Genomic DNA, 24,918 nt, shown 5'->3' with positions numbered 1-24,918 from the left:
TGTTTTCATGTGTGCACCATATTCATTGGGGCGTAAACAGTACGATTTGAAACTTTACCAGTGCTCATGCTCTACAACAAAGTTTATTTTTTTATTTAAAAAATCTGTACACTGTTTCTGTACCAATTTTCTTATGAATTGTTTAGAACATGTATATCTATATCTAAAACATATATTCTGTTATCTCCAAATAAAAAAAGAATGGTCAGATGTTATATTTCCATCTATTTATTTTATAACAATAGCTCCGTCTATTGAAGTAATACTTAGGTTTGGATGGGTTTTCGAATTAGGCGCCATACGGGACAGTCAATCAGAATAAAGGTTATTTACATATAACATTCTTAAGGGTATAGATGGACTAATCGGTGTTTTTGAGCCCTACACCGTTCGCCTTTCAGCATGCTTGGCCGACCTGATAATGATCATTTAAAGGCACAGAAGCAATTCTCAGCAAGGCAAACACACCTCTCTCTTTATTCAGTGCTCATTCAGAAGCTCTGCCCCTCAAATTCGTGGACACACATTGCTAATCGTGGCCATAAAAACCTTTGCAAACCTTGTAAGGACAAATACCATAATATAATGGTAGAGCGAACAACAACACAGCAAGTAATTTAGCTACTAAAGTAAGTTAGCACTAGGTTGAGGGTTTTCAAACTGTCCTTACAGCTGCTATTGTGAAACTAACTGCAAACATTGGCAAATGAGACAAAACAATACTGACCTACCGATTCTGTGAAACAGCAAAATAATTTAATGTTACCCACCTGTTAAACAGAAACAGAGCAACATCCTCATCCCTTTTCAAGTCTTTCAACTCTGGGTGAAGAAGTCAGCTTCTTGTTCAAATTTTCCTGTTCCACCTTAAATGGCGCAGCAGTTACATTACAGAGCCTCAAGTTAGCATAGCCACTGAAATAACCGGAGCCTAAGCAATCTCCGCAGCCAACAGGACAAAATAGTCTTCCTCCTTCACAGATGGGTTTTTAAATGTATTGAAAGGTCTAAAAGGGCTGACATACGATCACTTTTGCAGTCCGTCCTTCATCTTATTTCTATTTTCATTCCCTACCAAAGCCGTACATCATGAGGCGAGTGCAGTGTAAGCTAAACTAAGATTGACTAGGATCCTCAAAGCTTTGACAACAAACCGACTTAACTACAGCTCTGCCCGTTCAGACAAAGTTTACCGCGAAATAGGAAACAAATATTTAAAATATTTCAGGAGAAATGTTTTTCATTGGTGAAATAGATAAAGCGAGGCTGAAATCTGGTTCCTATTCGCTTGCCGTTCAAACCTTCCCGTTCCACCTTAAACAGTGCAGCAGTTACATTCTGGCGGCTCCACGTCACGGATCAGCTCTCAGGATCGGTAAATTAGATATCGGCGGATTTTGAGGCTAAAAATCGTCCGATACCGATACATAGTTGACCGATCCTTCCATCACCACTTTTAGTAGTCATCTAAAAATCACTCATGGCTATTGTTCAACCTTCACAAATATTAAACACAAAAGAGTAATACACAATAAAATGGTAGGACATTGGCCATTTACAGTGTACAAATGTAGAGTGTTCCCTCCTTTGCTCTTCTGGGAAGACTGTACACTTGTTGTTGATAAAAACACTGCTATGGGGACTTCATGCCTTTTTATCTGACGCTTAGCAGGCAAAGCCTGAAGTGAAGACAGACTGCATGGAGTGAATACCACTTTAAAATATCATTTAAGTGGAAAATTATACAACTAAATCCCCAACTAAAGGTACTTAAACTATACCCTTGAAGGCACCACCCACGTGACCAGACTGATAACACGCTGGGAGTATTTCCTACTGTGTTTTTTCCTGTGTGTTTTGTGGGTGGTCTTGTCACTTGTGAAATCTAAAGTGACAGGAAGGGTACGCTGCCCCACTACCCTTTCTTCTTAGTGCATCTCTGTGCACACGCGCGCTTGTGTGTGTGTGTGCGTGTGTGTGCGTGGATGACGGCGCGCGATCTCACTACCTCACATCCTCCCTCACGTCGGCGAGCGCCGCTGACCCGGGCCCTCAAACGCGGAAGCGGCATGGCGTCAGACGGCCACATCTGTGAGCGCAGGAGAGCTGCAGAGAGGAGACTGAGAGTTATAAGCGGACATCTTCACCAGCGGGCCCAGGATGGACACGCAGCCGTATCCGCACAGGAGTGCAAAGCCGAGGCGTCCCGAGCCAATCCCGCTAAAGCCGCCCCGGTGCCGAAGAGAAGGTGAGCGGAGTGGGGCAGAGGGAGAGGGAGTGTGGAGGGGAAGGCGGTGGGGATGAACCAACAGAACGAGCCGTTAAGTTTAGCTCGCCGGCTACAGCAGCTAACGTTAGCCAGCCGTACTGTTGAAGGAGCCGAGCCGAGCCGAGCCGAGCAGAGCAGAGCGGAGCGGTCAGAAACCTCGAGAATAACATCCGTAACAGTGAAGCGGGGCCAGTTAGCATGTGGCAAATGGCAGAATGCTAATGGGCGGGCAGTAGCAGCAGCTACTTCACTTTCTGTCAGTTAGCCAGCTTAGCCACCTTACCATGGGTTCTATCCTTAGCGGCGTTTACATATAAGGTCTCAGACAACTGTTTACTTTTTTAAGACCACCCGTTACTGTCGTTAATTGATCATTTACGGCAGCTCTGTATCATTTTAGCTCTGTTCGTGCAGTAGTAGGCGGTGATAGGCGCTGACTGCAGAATGTGGCTCTTCTTTCTAAACAAAGTCTCCTTTTATCCCTGTGAACTGGCTGCCTTTGAGGCTCTGGTGGCACAGAAATGCCTCTAAGTAAAGCACGTTAATAGCAGCAGTGGTGTAAAGTGCAGTGATGAACAGCCGCGCAGAGCAAATCCGTGTCATGCCAAGCCCATTCATTCATTAAAACGGAGGACTGCCTCGATTAATGACGGATCTGCTGTGCGTTTGACAGACAGTTTAAAAGTACGGAAGGAAGGATCTGAACTGGTAAAACGATTTTAAGCTATGAGGTTCCGCCGTGTTTACTCTAAGCTGATTTTTCAGTATTTATGAATAATCACTGTAAAAAGAGAAGCGCTCTTATTGATTTAAGTTCTGAACTACTGAAAGCCATTAATGACGTTGTTACTTGACGCATTCCACGATAAATAGCCCAAAGCTGTTCCCGTCATTCCTGTAACAGCAATCTCTAACTTTAATTTTGTACACAGAAGTTTCAGTTGAAATCCTTTGCTCTGATTGGATAAGGACTGTGGTGGTCTGACTTCAGATTCGTAACAGGAAAGGCTAGCTTTCTCCTGTAGGGATCCTTCTGTAGTGACATCTAGTGTCAGACATTATTAGAACAGTCCTCATTCTTGCAAAATCAATTTTGCTGTGGGTCCTTGAGCGAGACACAAGGGAAGAACTGCGGAAAGTGGGCCACTATGCCAATGCAGACTGTGTGCCATTGATTTTCAGCAGAGGTGAAAAAATCTCTCATCACATATATCAGTCATAGTGGTTAATACCTCTCGAATGTCATATCTCAGTTTTCCATTTGTTAAGCGTTTATGAGTGCTAAAGAAAGTTAAGTAAGATATTCATGTTTGCTCTTTTGCAAAGTTGTGATGAGAACACAGCCTTCCTGGCATGGGCCACTGATAACACGCTGGAGTGTTTCCTGTGTGTTCAGATGGTGGTTCTGTCACTTGCTGTTGTGAAATCTAAGGAAAGCTAAATAAATGTCCACCTTGCCTTATTCATATAGCTGCTTTATTTTTGAGCAGATTTAGGAATTTCCTTGTTTTGTTTATTATGGGGTTTAACTTTTTTTCTTTCTCTTTTCAATCAATGAACATTTGTTTTCAATACGGTAGCCTTTGTATTTCTGTTGGCAGTACAACCACTGCATTGCTCAGAGTTGCTGCAGGCTATAATGAGATCAGGTTGCTGTCAGTGTTGAGATTTTAAAGATGTCCTTCAGGACGTTAGAAAGTTAAGCTTGGGTTCTTCCTAAATCAAGGAAATCCTAATTTAAGCCTTCTAGTCTTAACAAACATTGTTTTTGAGGGAAGCTTGTCTTTGGCCCAGATATATGGCACAGACAAAATCTAGGTCCTCATTTTATTTTCTCATGAGCTAAAGTGTGTGTATATTTGGAGGCGAGCTACAAATATCCATGTTTATGTCTTTAGTGTGACATTGTAAACATTTTTGTAAATTGTATTAATTTAATAGGGCTTGATGATGGTTAATGCACAATTAAATTAACTGTGGCTTGTGAAATAAAGTAAAGGTGAAAGCTTGTGGCCTTGAGTATCGGTGTTTGGTGGTCATAATGTTCCCTTTAATCAGGTCATTTCATATAAACTTGCCATGGTGTTATCATTTTTTCTTTTATCTTGTTTGACTCAAACAATTTGAACTTGTTTGCAAAATAAGTAAGACCTTTATATTTTTGCTGTATATTGGCCAAATTTCCAAAATGTAGACCTTACTTTAAATAAAACATGCTTCTTAAGGCTATTATATTATAAGGTTTATGTAATATCTGGCCATCTTTAGAGCTGGCATGGTTGAATCTTTCCTTAGATGCATACAGGTTTAGAATGATTTGAAGTCACAATAAAAAAAGGGGTAGGTAACTAAAGAAAACAAGCAATACTGTTACTGAAATAATATGCATTTTACAACATGTAGAATGAATTGGGGCATAATGACTTATACTCATCGTTGCTTTTCACAAAATAGTGATAGATGCTTCCTGTAATATTTTTACTATAATATATTTAGTTTAGTTAGTGTAGACTTTATTGTTTTTAACCTCTATTTAGGCTTTCTCACTTGCACCCATATACTGAAAGGCAAGCTCCACTCCCGATGCATGCCCTTTCAAAGCCGTCATTGACTCATACTAAGTATTTGTATCGTGTTAATAGAGTATATTTCATTTTTTCTTAGGCTTTTTTTTCCAGTTTTCTTCCCAATTTAGTTATATCCAATTCCACCCAATAGTTAGTTCTTCCCCAATCACATGATACCATCAACAAATGCAAACACATGCTTCCTCCAATTCATATAAAGCCAACCAATATATTTACAAACTGATGCTAACACAGCTTGAACAAGCTTAAAGGAGACCTCTAGCCACCAGTTCTGTTATGTCACGTAAGTGATGTCTGCGTCATGCTCAGTGAGTTGGGGAGATGGAGGGCCATCCTGTCCACCCAGAGAGTATGAGGCCATGGGTGGCTGTAGCCTCGCCAGGCACTGAACTCCTAATGATAGGACCAGCACGATGGTTTTGACGATTTTTAATTTTCAGTTTTTCAAAATTTATAAGTTGTGAAGAAGAGCTTTATTCTTGTAAAATACACTACAAACATCAAATTTATGATAAATGAACATCGGCCCCAGATGTCAGTTAATGGTGTCCCTGATTACTAATAATCGTCATGAGCCCTGAAAAAAAAAATCCATCAAACTGTGATACTCAGGCTTAGCATGAGTAAAAAAAAATGCGTATTTATTCTGCTACCTTTTAGGACAATGCAGACAAAAAGTTTGTATATTTTTTCAAATCACCTGCCATATACATAGTTTGTAAAGCTTGATACGGGGTGTAAGGGTAAGATCTGTCTTTACAATATTGAAAGTAGTTAACATAGTGTGTGTTTTGGTTATTGTCCTTTTGAAGGTCTACCTATGGCTTTGGCCTCTTGGCTGAGTCAAGCAGGTTTTTAACAAAAACCTTCTGGCAATTCATTCTGCGATGGATCTTAGCAGGAGCTTCTGCTCACTAAAATAAACTACTTCAAAGCCTCAATGATATACCACCATATTCAATGGAAAGTATGACGTACAGTCCTTGTATGGGTCCTTTCTTTGACAACAGGCATACTGATACAGTTACAGTACATACTGGGGCTACCAGCTCTCTTAGTTCCATTTTGGTCTTATATGACAAAGCAAGCTTCAGGTGCCCAATGTTGTTAGTTGTTCTATGTAAGGGGTTTCTGTCTTCCCCTGAATCAACATTTTATGTAACTTGATTATAATTATTGTCTGAAGGCTCCGTACTAAAGCCATCCTGATATCCTGGGACAATATCAAATGTCCTACGGTGCTTTGTGAAACATAAACACTTAAAGTTAAAAATTAATGTGTGCATAGCAGAAAACATGAGAAGCCTAACTGGGAAATGAACGTTGATTAGGAACTAGGGATGCATGATTGGAATTGGCGAATATTTTAATCAGCAGAGCTTTGCTTTAACCGGGTGGTCTGCCTTTTTATTATTATTTTGGTTGATCTGTGCTGCAGTTTTTATGGCTTAATTAATGTGAGCCAGGTAAGTGCAGCGGCACTTCTTTTAAATGCTACTGTAGACCTATACCTACGCTTTGTACTGTAATTGTGCATGACGTAGTACTAAAGTGCTAAAGAGACAGTTGCCTGTTGATCCTTGTTATTTAAATATAAAATTTAATTTTTTTTTAGAGTTATAGATTTATTTTGATTGTTTATTTATAGATTTAAAATGGCAACATAAGTTACATCATTTTAATGAGTCACATCTTTGTCTAATAGTACATTTTGTAAATGGAGCTTCAAGAAGAAAAAAGGGAGCTAATAAAAATTAGAAAAAAATCTGCCGTCTGCCAAACTGGTTGTAAAGAAATTCGAATCTGCCATAAAATCTCATTAATGTTAGTCGTGGGCTGGAGGTTATGGAACTGCCCCTGTGACCGGAAGGTTGCCGGTTCGATCCCCAGCGCTGACAGTTAATGACTGAGGTGTCCTTGAGCAAGACACCTAACCCCCAGTTGCTCCCTGGGCAACGTGGATAGAGCTGCCCACTGCTCCGGGCAAGTGTGCTCACTGCCCCCTAGTGTGTGTGTACTTGCTAGAGTGTATGTGGTGTTTCACTTCAAGCATGGGTTAATTGCAGTGGTGAAATTTCCCCATTGTGGGACTAATAAGGGTCATTTAACATACTAGCGACAGTACCTGAGCTAACTGGGAAAAAACTTGAATTTGCCTGTAATAGAGCATATTTTTGTATTTTGCTAAATAATGTTAGCTAGCCATTATTTGATTTTGAGCAACAGACTTTAATGATATTGGTCTTATTGATAAAGATGTATATAATGCTGTTTTCTTTCTCAAATGTACCTTAATTTTAAATGTGTTCAAATGCCATTTTAAATAAAACTGTCCCTTTATGACTTTTACATCCAATGAACTCATAAGAAGCTACCAGTGATCTTCCAAATTGTGTAGCATTTCATTTTACTGCTATCACATTTGGAGGAGAGCTCCTAACAGATGTCTGCAAGTGGCCATCCTTCTATATCCACAGGGAGTGAGAGCGTCTCGCCCAGACAGCATTGAATCACTGGTAACAGAAGTCATGTCCCACAACTAGAACTGATTTTTGCTTTTCAGGGACAAATTCTGGAAAAGTTAAAATCAGGTTTACTCCTGATTATCTAAATATTTTGTTTTAGGCTTTTTTATTTCTTTCTCGCGCGGGCTGATTATAGACTGGGCTGAAGCAGGGTAGTTTTTCGTCTCTGTCACCTCTCCTCTGTTATTTACCTTGATCCAGAACGGCCTGTGTTCATCACTGATTCATATGCCCGTCACCTCACATGCAGCACATGAGTTATGGCACAGGAGTGAGATAAAATCCTGAGTTATGTAGGTTATTTATTCTGCTCTCTGATTCGTGTCCATTCAGATTGAACACTGTGATTTAGCACACACACACTTACCTTGTATGATTTCTCTCTTTCCCTCTCTTACTCTCTCTGCACATTATCATATATCCAGTGTTTTTAGGCAGATGAAAACATAGTTAAATGTTTAACTATTATTTTAGTTTTGACACCATGCTAGCATATGGACGTGCATTACTTCAGCTGCTCAGTCGGAGGACCAACACCTTTGTCATATTTAAAAATATTAGACCTGTTTCCCTCTGACAACAGGAAATTCAACCTCAGGAAAGTACTACACTGTGGTTACTACACTCACAGAAGAGATGGCACTTGCACAAGATCTGTCAGATATAAACATGTACAATAATGAAAAAAAGCTACGTAATTGAGCAGTAAGCATTATTCTTAGTGCTATCAGTACAATAAAGAGTGATTTCATGTATGTCATTGTGTTTGTTTAACCATTTCCAAGCCTGCTCTTTAGGAAGCCTGGTATTGTTTATAGTCCAGAACCTGGTTTGGCTAATTAATCCTTCTTTAATTTAAATCAGGTGTACTGGCAGTGGATTTGAACAAATTATACAACGTCATTAATTATGTCATTAATTTTTCAATGTATTTATGTTTATTTGCACTTATTCTAATGTTACATGGTATTTTTTGCAGAAACACAATAACTGCTGAGATACTGCTGAACAGTTTTAAACTGTTCGCTTAGGTGCATAAGACTTGCACAGCACCATGTATGAAAAAAAAACTGTGCGACAAAATAGGAAAACACACTTTTAGGAAATACATTAAGTTCACAGTATTTTTTAAAAAAAAGTGTTGTTAATGAGATGTAAACATTAATTTCATTTTCAGTGGAAGATTTATTTTTAAGAATTTGAAGTTAATTACATGTTCCTGAAAATAATTCATGCTTGTAAAACATCTAAGAGAAAAGTACAATTAAGCTTTTGCTGTATGAGAAGCATGTGTAGAACTTCTCATTTAGCAAGTTCTTCTCATTTGTTGTTGTCTTTACAGTACACTCTGAACAGGTTGAGTAGGCATGTCAAGAATACAGAATAAAAAAGTGAGCACAGTCACGAAAATACCCCAGGTATGAGTTAAACTAAATATGTTGTCTGTAATTTTGGGTAAGCCTCTTGTTTAAATAAAGGTAGCACTCTTCTGATGAATTAACTGCAAATGCTCTGTCTACATGGATCTAAAATTAGTAAGGAAAAGCTTTCAGAGTGAGATCACTGTTATATTTAGGATCATACTGATGTGAACATTTCGTGTCCCCACCCTATGTTACCCTGTTGATTCTGTAGATCGGTGGATTCTGAATGTTTATCTAATGGTCTAAAGGCCACATAGTATTGGAAATCGAACAAGTGGTATTGCCAGAGCGCTTGGGCCACATAACTGTGGCTTTACTGGCTTAACAGTAGTTATATCCTATATAAGCCTTACAGACATGTTTAGACTTGGAGTGAGCATACAGGATGAGAAATATTACAGTTCAGTGAAGAGACAGAGGTTCTGATGTAGACAGCAGAATGAAACAAATGTTTATCAGTCTCTCTCTCTCTCTCTCTCTCTCTCTCTCTCTCTCATATTTTTTTTTTCCTTTTAGACATGATATAATGAAATGGAATGGGTGGGGTTACAGTGATTCCCGGTTCCTCTTCAACAAAAAAGGCCAGGCAGAATTTACAGGCAAAAGGTGAGTAGTAGTGGTCAGTGAATGAAGGTCTCTTAAAAGAATACACCACTGTTTTTCACACTAATCTCTGTCTGCTGCTTCTGCATCATACCATCAATTACCAGGGATAATTATTTCATTATGTACTTTCAAAAGGGCAAAAACATGTCAAAACATCACTCAAAATATGCTTGATGTGTATTGTAAAAGTCAAGGGCCAGTTAAATCAACACCTTCCAACTAGACTCTATTAGAAGTGTTTTTTGAGTCAACAAGTTGTGACTAAGCACAAGGACATTAAAAAGATTAACCATCATTATCGACTGGAAAAAGTGGAGTATTCCTTTAACATGAACACATCATGGCAAAATTAATTTTCCCAATACTATCCAGCTACAGAGCTGCAGTGTCACAACTTTAGACCCCTCACCATCAGACCTGCACTTTCAGCTTCCTAGTCCCCAGTTTTGGAGCTGCAGGTGCACTTTCAGCTCTGAGTGTCAAACTAAATGGTACTTCGAACTTTTACTACATTACTCTTATTAGTTGAGAGAAGCCATTTTAACTGAGAAACTGTTGGTATTTATGGTACCTTTTTTTCTTTATTCTTCCAAAGCATGAACAAGTATATTTCACTGCTGATTAGGCATTTGTTCACACAGCCTGACTGTCTGGGTAAATCTCAAATTTCAAATCTTAACTAATAGTTTTGTGATGTCACAAAAACCAAAACATTTACTATTCTAACAGTTTAGACCTGCCCATTTATGCTGAAGTTATAAGAAGTGTTTCAGTTTCTTTTTGCATGGCTGTTCTGTACTGTGCCTCAATCAGAATTGAGGTTTACTCTTAGTCTTAAAGGCAATAACAAAGTGACAATAACTGCATGTTGAATTCTTAGGAATAAAGAGGGCTTGGAAAATGATTGTGTAAACTGAATTGTGGTAGTACTCGTTACATGAAATGAGGCAAATATTGTAAGTGGATAAAAATAAAACACAAAAAAATTATAATGTAGGCCATTTAAATAGAGCAGTGAATGTACGTCTAGTAAGACTGATGAATTGACTGCAGGTAGCCATTCTGAATTTATTTTTTTATTATTATTTATTTATTATCAGTAGATTGTGTGAAACAATACAATTTAAAACAGAGAATATTGTCTTCTGAGCCCTGTCAAATGCAGTTACCACACACTCATTCATTCATTCATGCCTCAGTGCTGAGTGGTGTGGTAATGCCATCTAGTGGTTGTTGTGTGCTCTGCGCCTGTTGTTTTTAAAAGAGAACATCAGAAGATTGCAGGGCAGAGGTGGACGAGTGGTGAGAGGGACAAGAATTGAGGTTTGCAACTTTGAGAATATTGTGGATACTTTTAACAGAGTGCTTTCTTTAAGAATGTGTGCACATTACTGAACTTTAAACAGGTTAAAATAAGTATGTGTAGACACTCCAGCTGATGATTTATGCTAATTTGTGTTTCTCTCTCTCTCTCTCTCTCTCTCTCTCTCTCTCTCTCTCTCTCTCTCTCTCTCTCTCTCTCTCTCTCTCCCCTCTCTCTCTCCACATATTTCCTCTCTCTGACAGCGGTCTGTTTATTAGGCTATGTGTGAGTTAACATTCTGCTGTGCTGAAGCTCTTTAGATTGGCCTTTTGGTGTCAGACTTGTGTCAGGAGTTTGATTTTAAACCAAACACTCTGTGTAGTTAAGTTAACAATAAATCACATTATGCAAGCTGGTGACTGTCATATGACAGAGAGGGCTGAGTGTTCCATTCCCATGATATAGTTGAATTGAGAAATATGTAATGAAGGACTAGTGCAGTAATCTCTCTCTCTCTCTCTCTCTCTCTCTCTCTCTCTCTCTCTCTCTCTCTCTCTCTCTCTCTCTCTCTCTTTCTCTTTCTTTCTTTCTTTCTTTCTTTTTTCTTTTTTTTTTTTTTAAATATATATATATATATATATATATATATATATATATATATATATATATATATATATATATATATATATATATATATAATGAGAATTATCTAGGTTTTATTCACTGTTCACAATGTTGGCATTGTTTGGTTTGTTGGTCTTTTAATCTTTTGAATGTGTTTGAAATGATTTATAGGGATATTTTAATCGAGAATAGGTTAACTATTCACACATAAGAAGGCAAAAAACGTAGTCACTCACCAACACTGGTGGTAATTGCAGGTATCGGTTAAGTGGGCTTATTCTGCCTAGTCTGAAGGACTGGTTTGAGGGCACGTTTGGGGCCAACCTGCAGCACAAATCTCCTGCTACAGTAAGTGCTGGTTTCACTGGCTCTTTTACGTGTGTGTGGGCATGTGTGTGTGCGCAGGCCTGTTTGTATGTGTGGGCATATGTGTTTGCCTGCAAGTGAGTGTGCAAATGTGTGCGCACACCTGTGTGTGTGTCTGTGTGTCTTTGTTCTTTCACTCAGTATAACTTTCTTCCTCTTCTCTCTCATAGCCTGCTTTAAATGTGAGTGCAGTTCCACCTCCTAATCTGAACGAGTCATTTGTGGAGGAGCTAAAGGCAGCAGGTGTGGCCCTGTCACAGGAACCAGAGGACAGAGTGTTTCGATCTCATGGTAAATGACCAATGCATTCTGGGGCACTAATGCAGTGGATTCTTTTCATAAGTTAACGGTTTACTTCCTGTATTCAGTGATGTATCAGGAACATGGTGTTTTCCTCTCTGTACAGGGCACTGCCTGCATGAAATCTTCGCTCTGCGAGAAGGGAGAATCAGTAGAGTACCAGACCTGGTAGTTTGGCCAAGTGAGTGCTCTGGAGATTTTGTATGTGCCTGTTTGTTTTGTCTGTAAATTATCCCCAAGAAAATTAAACTGTTCTTGAACATGCCAGCAACCTTATCTCCTACCACAGCTTTGACCTTGCAGAATTTGACTAAGTCATTCCTATCTCCTTAAAATGCACTCAACTGTGAGGTTCACATACATTTTCAATCAAGTCTTGGCCCAGGGCACAATACACAACTGCTTCAAATCCTCTACTGTTGCCCTAAATCCAAGGAACGAAATAACCTCCATCTTTGTGCTCATATCAGTATTAATGAAGACATTTAAATGTCTGATCCTCTCCTTTCTCAAGCATGTTATTGTCTTTTACTTCAGCCTATTGTGGTTTGCCTGGAGTCTGTGGATTTACGGTGCTGTAACCATGAACTTTTGGATTGCCATGCAACATGTGGTCTCATCTGGCAAATATGTCAAAAGTGTATGGACCAGCTCCAAGTGTAACAGACTTCGTCCTTGAAGCCATCATGAACTGGTCTCATTATCAACACTGCAGATTAATGTAGAATCTGATAGCAAACATGCAAAATCTTACACATAGTTTAAGTTTGAGCATAATATTCTAGTTTAATGTGGGAGCCAACCTCCGTATTGTATTGTAGTAATATTATTATTATTATTATTATTATTATTATTATTATTATTATTATTATTAACAACAACAATAACTTTACAGTTAAAACAGTTCAAAGCTTACCAACACTAAATATACAATAATAAAAGCATTTTTTTAATGGCCCTGTTTAAATATTTAAGTCAAATAAACGCCAAAAATAGGTTAGCAAAATAAACGACTCCAGTCAAGATCACACAACGAATAGCTTACTGAGAGTATAGATGAACTTTACCTCTACCAATCTTTACCTCATGTAGAAGGCAATTTCATGAAAGTGTAACTAAAGAAAAGGCAAGCTCTCCTTTGTTTTTGACCAAAACAAACATTGTTGAATTAGTCCTTATGTGCTGACCTAAAACGTCTTTGAGAGTCAAGGAGGGAGGCTTTGATGTACATATAATCCATCAATATAATGCTTTATAAGTAATTATTACATTTTTAAAAAATCAATTCTAAATCTGACTGACAGGTTGGAGTGAAGACAAAGATATAACATCACAATACATGATGTGCATCATAATATTTTGTTTTCTGAGGCTTGCTTGCAGAATCCACAATATGCTCAGTGAAATTTATTTCTCGTTATTATATCATAATATGTCATTGAATAAACAGTAAATATCATGTTGCCCACATGCAGTCATTGTTGTGTACAGAAGTGATATGTGATTACTAGCAAAGTTCTAAACAAGCTGAAAATGGTTGGTTCAAGCATGAGGGCTGTGCATTGCAGTATTTCACTTGAGAAATGAGAACTGCTTTCTGCAGATAGCTCTCATCACTTTCTCTACTAATTGGTTATGTGGGGTTGAGTTCAGGACACCACATCTCCAGGACATCTTCTCTAACACCCTCGGGTGTGAGGGAATATTTTGCCCATCATAATGGCTGTACATTTTATCAACTCTATTAATTTTGCACTAGAGATTTGACCGAACTCCAAATGACCCACTTCACTCTGGTGCATGTCTGTGTGTCTGTGATTTGAAGGAGTTATCGCATCAGCTCTGAATGTCTTCTTCAGCTCAGCTGATGCCTTGTCCACAGTCATAATGCAGGATGTTGTTAAGTCTGAGTAAGAACCCCCACCTGCTCCAAAATCTTCCCTCTCAAAAAAATTCAGTCTAGCAAACTAGAACCAGTACACACATCTATAACAACTTTCAGTTTTTTATTACTGACAAACCAATCAGCCAAGAACACCTCTGCACTCCCCTGCTGCATCACCATCACAACTTCAGCAGTGCAAACACAACTTTACAAATAACTTTGCAAAGTTAAAATAACTAAAATTAAAATAACTTTTAACTTTGCAAAGTGCATATATTGTATATGAAGCATTTTGTATGTTTACTCTAATAGTTAATGAACTGTATATGTTGTTTGTCTGTGCTAATATTATTTACACACTTTTGAGTTCTGCAAAATTATATATTAGTGCAATCACATTAACATATTAATTACACAATAAAATTGATCCTTTAACCATCATTTGTTCTGCAGGCTGAAACCAAGCTGCTCACACACTGTGTGTTTCTGTGATAGATTTCACACTTGTAGCCCTTTTAATAAATATAAATGTATTTATATTTATTAGCTTTTGTGGGGCTGTCATGGGCTGAAGGTTAGGGAACCAGCCTTGTGACCGGAAGGTTGCCGGTTCGATCCCCAGAGCCGACAGCACATGACTGAGGTGTCCTTGAGCAAGACACCTAACCCCCAACTGCTCCCTGGGTTGCGGATTGGGCTGCCCACCGCTCCAGGCAAGTGTGCTCACTGCCCCCTAGTGTGTGTGTGCTCACTATGTGGTGTTTCACTTTATGGATGGATTAAATGCAGTGGTGAAATTTCCCCATTGTGGGACTAATAAGGGTCACTTAATATTAATCTTTATCTTTTAAGTCAGTGCCTTCAGACATTGGCAGACAGTGGGCTGTAATCAGCAATTGTTACTAATTTACTGAAAGTAGTAAATTCAGATTTTTTTTTTTTTTTTTTTTTTTATATCCAATCGTAAAACAGTAAAAATGTACATAAATATAAAGCATCTTTCTTTAGGGTCAAAGATAATTTTAAATCTTTGAATAATGTGTGATCAAGAATAAAATGGTCTAAATGTGTGATGACACTGCACGTCTGTTTTGATCTGTGCATGTGTGCTTAACCTGTGTGTGTGTGTTATGTATGGTGGGGTGGACACACAGGTTAATGGGTTAATGTTCAAATACACTGATTTTTATTCATGAGCTACTGCTTTATTGGGGTGTCTCTGGGGAAGTTTGACCTCAGTAAAGTTGTCATTCGAGGTAGTGCTCTCAGACTGGTGCAACCACGACTGCAACTGTTTCCCAATGTAAACGCTCTGCTTCAGACTAAGACTTGAGTCCCAGATGGGCAGAAAAGCACTTTTCCTTTATCACACAGCTTATCCGGGAAAAGATTCTTCCAAGTGTGCTTTCTAAACTTTTCTAAACTCGGTGACTGAGAGAGCTGAGAGTTAGAGGCTTACTGGTACCTAACTTCTCCTGCTAACTGCTGTTGTAGTCTTGAGCAAAGCACTTCACCTCTGAACTGCCCCGGGGTGCTGTACTAGAGGTGACCTTAGCAGTGACCCGGTCTTCCTTCCTTCTTTCCTTGTTTGCCCTGTCTTTCTCTCTGTCTCTCTCCTTTCTCTTTTTCTCTTTCATTTTTCCTAATGTGTTACTTGTTGTCTTTTTTCTTCCATCTTCCCTATTTTTTCTATCTTTTCTTTCTTTCCTTCTTTTTTATATTTTCTCTTTATTCATGTCTTTCTCTTATGTTTCCTTATTTTTCTTCTTTCTTTCCTTATTTATTTCTTACTCCTTCTTTCTTTTTTTACTTTCATCTTTTTTCTTATTTCATTTCCTTTTTTGTCTTTTCCTTCTTTCTTTCTTTCTCTCTTTCTTTCTTTTTCTTCTTTTTTCTTACCTTATTTCTACATTTCCTTCCTTCTTTCCATGTTTCTTTTTGTTTGCTTTCTTTCTTTCTTTCTTTCTTTCTTTACTTCTGTCCTTATTTTTTATTTTCCCGCTTTGTATCTTGATGCTCCTGTGTCGAGAGAAGACGTTGACAGTACATGGGATGAATTGTTGAGAAATGGTACAGTGAAGTTATATTCCAGCTAAAGTTGGGTTCACTCGAGGTATACCTTTGTCCCATTAGAGTTAAAGAGCAAGTCCTTCATTAGGCAGGGTTATATAAGCCATAAATCTGCAGAAAAAGCCAGCTGTCTAATGGAAAAGCAGAGTTGGCTGTTCTGTGTCTGCTGCTCAGAGCATATGTTAGATAATTGGCTGTAGCTTTAAGAGCTCTGGAGGTCCAGCACTCTTAAAGATCAGTGCTGCCCTTAGATGTATGGGCTAGATCAGAAAAAGCTGGAGCTGTACCTAAAACGCATTCCATTGCATGCTGTTGGATGATCAGAGCTAATGAAGGGGAGCTGTGCTCACGCTGTTGCAGCTGTGTGGGATGTTACTTTCTTCTACTCACACACATGCTCAGTGTGGGTGGAGACAAAAACTCCTATTCGCTGTTGATATAAAATATCCATCCCACCCACAGAGAAGGAGTAGGGACAGAGCTCCTCCTTTTCTTTGTCCACCCTCTTTCTCACCGTTTTGTTCCCTGCAGATATTGCACACATCACAGTCAAGACAAGGGTCATAAAGATTAGATTGTGTGTCTCTTTTTCATTGTGTCCCACTGTCACTATAATAAGTAAAACAGTTCAAAAGTATTTGTCCTCCTATAGGTTGTCACAATGATGTGGTGAAGATTGTGGAGCTGGCCTGCAAGCACAATGTGTGTTTGATACCATATGGAGGTGAGAACTATATATAAGTATATATGTATGTACATACATGTATGTGTGTGTGTATATATATATATATATATATATATATATATATATATATATATATATATATATATATATAATGTATGTGTATATGTATATATATATGTGTGTGTGTGTTTTTATTATAAAAAAAAACCTGTGTGTGTATATATAATATATATACAACCATGTTTCCTGTTGCTTTTTTTGTTTGTTTGTTTTTACCCACTCTCTGTCCATTAAACCACTGACATGCAAAGCACGAATAAAATGTCTCTATCTTTCTGTCAGGTGGAACAAGTGTGTCTAGTGCTCTAGAATGCCCCCCGGAGGAGACTCGATCCATTGTCTCTCTGGATACCTCTCAGATGGTGGGGACATACATGCACATTGTTCAAACACAGACAAAGGGCAATTAAAGGTGTTCTCAGTAGCCTGATTAAGACTTATGCAACACCTGTAAAGATTAAATACAGAGCTTCAAAGAAGTTATCTGTCCCATTCTCTAGCTGTCTCTCTCTTCCCCCACTCTCTCTTTGCATCTCTGTATCTTTTTCTGAGCTGCTAACCTCTGTTAGGGGTCATGAGGTTAGAAGGATGGGACATGAAAGGCAGCGAATGCCGGGAACGGCTGGTTTATGAGCTCAGTCACACGATTGATGGCTGAGAGGTGGAGCTCATGCCGAGAGTATTTCATATTATGAGAAACATCAACTCCAGACAGGGACTTATGGGATTAGCTGGTAAAACAAAGTTAACTTTTAACCTTGTGACCCAGACCTTTATACTGTAACTGCAATGTCAAGAGACTTGTATTTTATGATAGCATTGAACAGTTTTTGATTTCTAAAGCTGCAAAAAAGTCTGATTGTGTAACTTCATTAGAGAATTCCAGAGCGACATGCAACAAATCTGATTCCTGTAATAGACTTTTTCACATAAGTTGTAAAGGAATCCAATCAGAGGTTTCACTGGGAGTAGAACTATGTTATATAGAACTATTCCATAATAAAGCAATGAGGCACAAGAGCCTGTGTGCTACATTAATTTTACCAGGGTTAAAGGATGTTGGGTCAGAGGTGAGGCAGTGACAAAACACCAAGTTAAATCATACCAGTGTTCAATAAACTGTTCTTTTGTCAAGCAGTGTAGTTACCAGGTAAGTTACCAGTATGTTATAGTTGCCCAGCAAAGTAAAAGACAAATATTTTTCTATGAGCAGCACAATGGATTATAATAAAGTAGACTTGGCAGGTTAACACAGATTTCAATTAGAGTGTGTGAATATGTACACATCAAGCAAGAATAAATCTGCTTATAGTCAAATTTAGAAGGCATAGTTGAGCAGTCATCTGCACAAACTAGTAAGACACTGGCCCTTCAGGACTGGTGTTGAAGAGCCCTGATAGACATGTTTCTCTGTCTCTCACTCTTTTCTTTGTACTCCCTTTGTGTCACTGACACATCCTTACACACTCTCTACCCCTCCCTATTCCTCTGCCTTTCAGTCTTTGTTCTTCCCTATGCAGTATACAGACACCTGCATCAGATGTCTGCATTGGAAGTCTGCTTTTAATTTTCTAAGGGAAAGACTTTGATGACTTATTGAGTTTGACTTTTTTCTTTTTATGCAGAACCGAATATTGTGGATTGATGAAAAGAACCTAACTGCCCATGTAGAGGCTGGAATCATTGGCCAGGACCTGGAGAGACAGGTTAGTATCACCTCTCCCTGCTCATACTGAGACTATGAGGGGGTTGTAATGAGGTTTAGCTTCAACATGTGGATTGAAGAGCAGAGATTGGCAAGGACTTCTCATACTATTAACCGCACACACAGAGCAGATGGCACCATCAAACTAATACAGAAAAATGGCAGTGTAGCCTCTGCTATAATGTAGGTGTGTGTGTGTAAGTGTGTAAGATGTTAACAAGCCTATCACGTGTGTATGTCTGGATATGTGGGATATTGTGTGTGCAGATGGCGTGTCATTAACGAGTGTGTTTCTTGGGGATTTGGTAATAAAACTGGAGCTGTGTGTGTGTGTGTATGTATGTGTGTGTGTGTGTGTGTGTGTGTGTGTGTGTGTGTGTGTGTGTGTGTGTGTGATTTTTACGTAGCTGAATGAAAGTGGTTACTGCACTGGCCATGAGCCTGATTCGATGGAGTTCAGTTCTCTTGGAGGCTGGGTGGCCACACGTGCATCAGGAATGAAGAAGAACATCTATGGCAACATTGAAGACCTGGTACACAAACAACCCTCTAAAATCACAGACACAACGAACACCTTAGAGATGGCAAGATAGCACGTTTTCCCCATATTGATACTGAAATCTTTAGAATTGTCTGAGACTGATCTGAATCTTTTTTGAATAGAAGCACTGAAGATTAGTCATGTATCATGCTCAAACTACTGAAACACTTTACAGCCAGTAGTATACTTCAAACCAAAATTATGACATTTTTTGAAGCAAAACATCTTCTCTTTGGCCAAAATGACTGTATTTTCAGTTCATATAGTAATGAGTGCGCTGCTTGTGGAACATAACTCATTCACTGCATTGTTTGTTCCAAATTGGGCCTAACCACAACATTGTTCATTCTCCGATCTCATGCTGAATTTAATGTGGTTTTTCATGAGTAGGTGTATATTAGAGATCTACCAATGACTAAATATGATATTTTAATTGTACTTATCTGCTGAGCGGATACAGATGCCAAAACACATATAAAGTGTAGAAATTTGATAACGAAATTGATGCAGTAAAATCACCATCTTCAGATTGATGCATGTCAATACATTATTTCACTCCTGTTCATAGGAATGAAAAAATGCATTGTGATTTCATCAATCTTGAGTCAGTGATTCAGACAGATGCAGTTTGGAAAAATATACCTGATGCAGTTCTACATGATTTATATGTTTTTTTGAAATTAACAAAGAAGATACAAGATACATATTTTTCCAATATCCATGCTTTGTTTTTCTGTGTGGTTGTGGTATCTTTCAATAAGCACCTGAACCCTTTTTAACATTTACATTGGTTTTGTTTAATTGGTTTTTAGTTGTAATTAAATTAGGTGTACCTGATATTTTCTGTTATCTGCTCCTGTCTGCTTTCCAGGGCATCATTTGTGAACTGTTTTGCTTTATCTCTAGGTGGTGCATATAAAGATGGTGACCCCTAGAGGAGTGATTGAAAAGAGCTGTCAGGGTCCACGAATGTCCACGGGACCTGACATTCACCACTTCATAATGGGTTCTGAAGGTATGGGCATTCTTACTGTGTCTGTGTGAGTAAGAGAGAGACAGAATCAAATACACATGCGTGCACGCACAGACAAATCTCCACAATCTCTCTTTTCTGTGTCCTGTCCTTGTAAATGCCCGCTGAGAATACCACAACCATATGCCAACCCTTATTAACAAATACAGGCAATGTTGGCATTGCAGCATTCAACATCTGCTGGTGTGTGCATACACACACAGGCCCACTGAGAAAGTGTGCAGGCACACAGCAGTCTGCTCAGAGATGGAGTGATTGGTGTTGGAATGCACATTTGTACCGATTATATTGGCCATGGGACTATAAATGACTGTTGTACATCTGTGAATCTGAGCTTTTCACTGGGTTGCATTAACTTCTGATCTTAGTTTTTGCTGCCACAGGGTTATTTTGCTTCAGGATAACACAGGAATCTTTTATGACATGAGTCTTAGTCAGTGTTGCAGAGTAGCAGCTATAATATCTGTGTCCTCTGAGCAAGTTCTGCTGATACTGCATTTGAGTAGTGTCAAGAAATACCAGTTTTCCCACGTGTATGTTGCACTCAAGCAGGTGACAAGCAGGGCATATTTCCAAATGGAAAACTCAAGATTCTAGGTGGTACATCAGATTTCCATGTATAATGGTAAACTTGGTGGTGGATGTTGAAAAATATATTCCTGGTGCATTTTTGTATGATTTATGTACATTTTAATATAACAAAGAAAAGCAAGATACATATTTTCCTAATGTCCTTTCTTTTCTTTTTCCTGTGTGGTGGGCTTATCTTTCAATAAGCACCCGAATGGAGCATTAAATCCATTGGAGCATTAAATAAAATAAAATTAAGTTTCTGGACGTTATAATCCGTTAGTTGCCAACCATGCTACCTGAGAGCTACCTTCCTGCACTGTCCAGTTCCAACCACACTCTGCCACACCTGTTCCAGCTCATTACAGGGTGGGACAGCATGTTAAGTACAGATTGGAACTAATCTATGCAGGAAAGAGGCTCTCCAGGACCAGGGTTGGTGTAACCCATCACCCGATCAATGTGATGACTGGGGACTTCTAGGAGAAATATGGAACCAAACTTCTTTTTAGACTGTCAAAAGATACTGAGGTTTTTTTTTTTTTTTTTAACAGTACATTATTTTTACTTTTTATTGTGTTTGTGTTGATAAGTATCTATTGTAATGTTGTGTGATGTTTTTACAAGCACAAACATACTTATTGCCAAGACAACTGGTTTTAAATAACGTACTTGGGTGTACAGCATCTGCTCTTTCTGCCTTGCAATAGAAAATGCTTAGTTCTGAATATATAACACTCTATTTTTCATGTTATGTTCTGTTGTTGGTTGTGGTGGTGGGATCATTTTTATTGAATAGATAAGAGACTGCTTTCTTGATAAAATTCAAAACAATAATATAAGTAAGGATTTTTTCCTCAGCCTTTTTACCCCTTTAGTGAGAGCATTATGCATCATAGTATGGACAGATAAACAAATAGGGTGTTCATATTGTGCTACTGTTCCATAGCAGTGTAGTGTGATCACAGGGTTCTCTACGCACTGAAACGCTCTATTCTTTTGCTTCACATTCCTTGTGGGCAGTGTATAGTGTAGTATTGGGTGTGATTCATTTTGATTATGGACACACAAGTTCCATGTTAAACCACTAGAGAGCAGCATGCCATGATCCACTCAGCCACATTAACATACTACACATGAGCATTGCTCAGATAGAAAATGCCAAACAAGACCCCTGTATAACCAGCAGTCATCTCCAGAAGACATGTGCAGTACTATGCAGACAGATAACATTAGTATAGTAAGTTATTTTATGCCCTTCTCTTTGGGTGGGGTGTGTGGAGAAGACACTGACTCTAAAGCATAGTTAAATAACAAAAATTAAAATAGCTTTTTTCTTTTTCCTTTAAAAAAAAAAAACAAAGATTACACTCAGCTTTTATCATTACGTACATTTTGTAATTTACAAAACTATGTGGCTATGTCAGTTACGTACAAGTGGTGTACTGTTGCCCTGTGAAACTATGCACTGCCACATAAACGTATTTAAGAATGGATAACATGGCCTGCTTCCTGGTTCAGTTTTAATCTGGCATCTTTATTAGTACCAGCCATTCACTTTGGCAGAAGAATAACAGTGAAATGAAGTAATGACTTCAGTAGTTTTATGACTGACAACAGAAACAGTCATTCTTGGCAAAAAAGGGTTAAACGCACTGTAGGTTCGAATAAGGTGTTTTACCAGAATGTCGACCACTCAGATGTCCAAAATCTACTTCTCTAAGACATGACAGTTTGTTTTGACTGTATTTCAGTAAGGTTTAAACTAGCTTAATGAATGCAAAGCACTTCTTTATGAATTACTATGCATCAGTGTGTTGGAGTCTCACCTTCCTCTAATGAAGCTTTGTCTGTTAACTAAATATTAGATTGTGAAGAAATGTAACTGCAATTAGGCATTCTTTTGAACGAAGAGGAAGAAATTCAGCCAGGACAGTTTTCCTGGTTGCATAAAGTAGTTAGCTAACTTTATTACAAGTGCTGCTCCACGCAGTTTCCTTCACTCTCTCTTGCTCTCTTCCTCCCACCGACCTGAACTGAATTCATGTAGCAGTCAAAGTACATTTTTACATTTTTTTTTAACTGATTAATAAAAATAGTCAGTGTTTTACCTTTTTTAAAATAATCTTTAAGTATTTGACATACATTTTGGTGGGTGTCTATATACCTGGGTGCACTGCCAAAGTATAACCTATGTGGCAAAGCCTACTCCTGGCAGCCCAATATTATTTGTAGTTATCGTCCAATACCTGGCTTAACTATTCAATGCATCACTATGTTAAATCAGGTGATGGAGCTAGTGACGAAGTTTAACCAATCCATGCAATGGCTGGGGCTAATTCCTCAACTAACTTGCAGATATCAACTGCCTTTTTGAAAACAAAAAAAATGTGTTATTTTATGAATTAATTCTAATCTGGTATTATGTTGTTTTTTTTTTTTCCTATCCAAAACATCCTCACTGCTTATAAATTATTTTAAACTGCTTAGGTTAATAAGATGTTTATACAGTACTGTATATTATAACATTGACATAAAAATATTTAAATATATAATACAATCAAGCTGTATTGTATTATGTATACTGAATGTAATTGGTATTTATACATTAATCAGTTTGATTATCACTTATTTGTTTTCTTAGTTCTGTTCTGAAAGAATTGGTACAATTGGAATAAACAGGCTAAACATAAATCTGGAGCAAATCTGAAAGAGCTAGCTTTTACAGTTAGTGTGTGAGTAAATTGTTTATAGTGGTTAATTTTCCCAAATTAATAGTCTTTCATAAACATTTATAATCCCATTAAGAAGACATCTGGATTTTTTAAATGAGTTTAGTAATGGCAGGGGCATTTAGATGCTAAAGAAGGGCTTTATTCCAGTCCCTTTTCACACAAACAATGCAGTGATGACAGAATTATGGTGTGGTTTTATGATGGAGCTTATGAGTATTTACTGTCATCTGGTTAAGATGAAAGTGTTATAAACGTCAGTCCTGTGACTGAGTGTTTGTAGAGGAGGCTATTAGGGAGTGTGTGTACTGTATGTATGGGGTAGTAAACAGCCTTATTGGCATGTTTACTGCATTGTTGGGCCCATTTGTTGGTTGTATTTTGCTCAGTTTGACTGCAGGCCAGAAAAAAGTTGGCTCTGAGATCTGTCATCTCTTTCTCACCCTGTTCTGAACAGATGCTGTACTTTCACGCAGTGTACAGAGATCTGTTATTTGTTCCCAAGCAATACACTGGGCACTGGTGGTGCTGGCCAATGCAGTTGAACTTCTAGCTCTGGAATACTACAGCTTACAGAACTGTTCAAAAGTTTGGAGTCACTTGTCTTATTAAAAATGGTTGTCCTTTTATTCTGTAATAACTCATACTGTGTCAGTTATCACACAAAGATGTATTAGATGATTTATGTAAAGTTTCAAGTGTTTTGATGTGTGATGTCCAAACTTTGATTTATTACACATTGCTGTTGTTGGAAGAACACTTTGTATCTCCAAAATATGATTACAGGAGAAGGAAAAAACCTACTTTAATGTGTCAATTGAACCAGACTTTTCAAATTATTTTTGCCTGTTACTTTTTGTCCATTCATCATGAAATTTACGCATAATATAAAGGATAGTAGGTGTTTTCACATTATGTGAAAAACTAAATGGAGATACAAGGTTTTCCTCAGATAGCAGCAATGTATTGATGCTGCGTATGACTTCATATATTTTACTTAAAATCATTTGGAATCCATTTTCTGTAAATGTGTATGATGTTGATATTTAATTTGTCAGTATCAAATAGTCTTTTGTTGCAAAACTTGCTGAAAAGAACTTCCAATCACCACGTCATATGTTCTGAGACCTCCCCCTGGCTGCGCTAAGCAGGATTCTAGTGATGCTAATATGTACACAAAGTTCTTTTTAAGTATAGCATACTTATATTTTATTTTAAGGCTGATCTTTGTTTGTAGTATATTGCTGGCTTAAGAGTGTGATTAGATATTCTATGTAGTTTCTTGCTTTTTTTAATTATTTCAGAATGCTTCAGAATTTCAGAACCATTTTGCGTACACTGTTCCAACTTTTTCATTTTCTGCTTTAGTAGAGTTTTCAGTATCTAAACTCAAATTGCTCCAGCTTTCAACCAGAGTTTCAGTTGTAGCTTCTGTGTTGGTATTTATCACCGCTGGTCTCTGTAGACATGCCCCCCTAAGGGCAGAGAGCTGGTCATCTCTGGCTAAATGAAATTGGAACATGAGACTCAAAGCAGCAGTTGCAGTTGTGCTCTCAGGGGTCATGGAGCATGCTGGTATTTGTACATTAAAACCCTCTGTGGCTCCGGTGTTGGCCCGACACTTCCTTTGAT

The 24,918-nt window shown here is 38.2% G+C and overlaps 1 protein-coding gene across 1 annotated transcript in view; it reads left to right on the top strand.

The window, feature by feature from the left end:
- The first annotated feature begins 1,970 nt into the window (after nucleotides 1–1,970).
- The window catches only part of agps (alkylglycerone phosphate synthase), a 40,687-nt gene continuing 17,739 nt past the window's right edge, over nucleotides 1,971–24,918 (top strand). The window contains exons 1-10 of the mRNA XM_037539397.1: nucleotides 1,971–2,248; nucleotides 9,323–9,412; nucleotides 11,597–11,687; nucleotides 11,876–11,996; nucleotides 12,112–12,186; nucleotides 16,613–16,684; nucleotides 16,988–17,067; nucleotides 18,331–18,411; nucleotides 18,818–18,943; nucleotides 19,858–19,966. Coding sequence (XP_037395294.1) covers nucleotides 1,986–2,248; nucleotides 9,323–9,412; nucleotides 11,597–11,687; nucleotides 11,876–11,996; nucleotides 12,112–12,186; nucleotides 16,613–16,684; nucleotides 16,988–17,067; nucleotides 18,331–18,411; nucleotides 18,818–18,943; nucleotides 19,858–19,966 — 1,108 coding nt within the window. The 5' untranslated portion in view covers nucleotides 1,971–1,985. The remainder of the gene's footprint in view (nucleotides 2,249–9,322; nucleotides 9,413–11,596; nucleotides 11,688–11,875; nucleotides 11,997–12,111; nucleotides 12,187–16,612; nucleotides 16,685–16,987; nucleotides 17,068–18,330; nucleotides 18,412–18,817; nucleotides 18,944–19,857; nucleotides 19,967–24,918) is intronic.

The sequence above is a fragment of the Pygocentrus nattereri genome, chromosome 6 (genome assembly GCF_015220715.1).
Source record: "Pygocentrus nattereri isolate fPygNat1 chromosome 6, fPygNat1.pri, whole genome shotgun sequence".
Lineage (NCBI taxonomy): Eukaryota > Metazoa > Chordata > Actinopteri > Characiformes > Serrasalmidae > Pygocentrus > Pygocentrus nattereri.
Note: the sequence above shows the minus strand (reverse complement) of the source record. Positions and strands in the feature narration are given on the sequence as shown.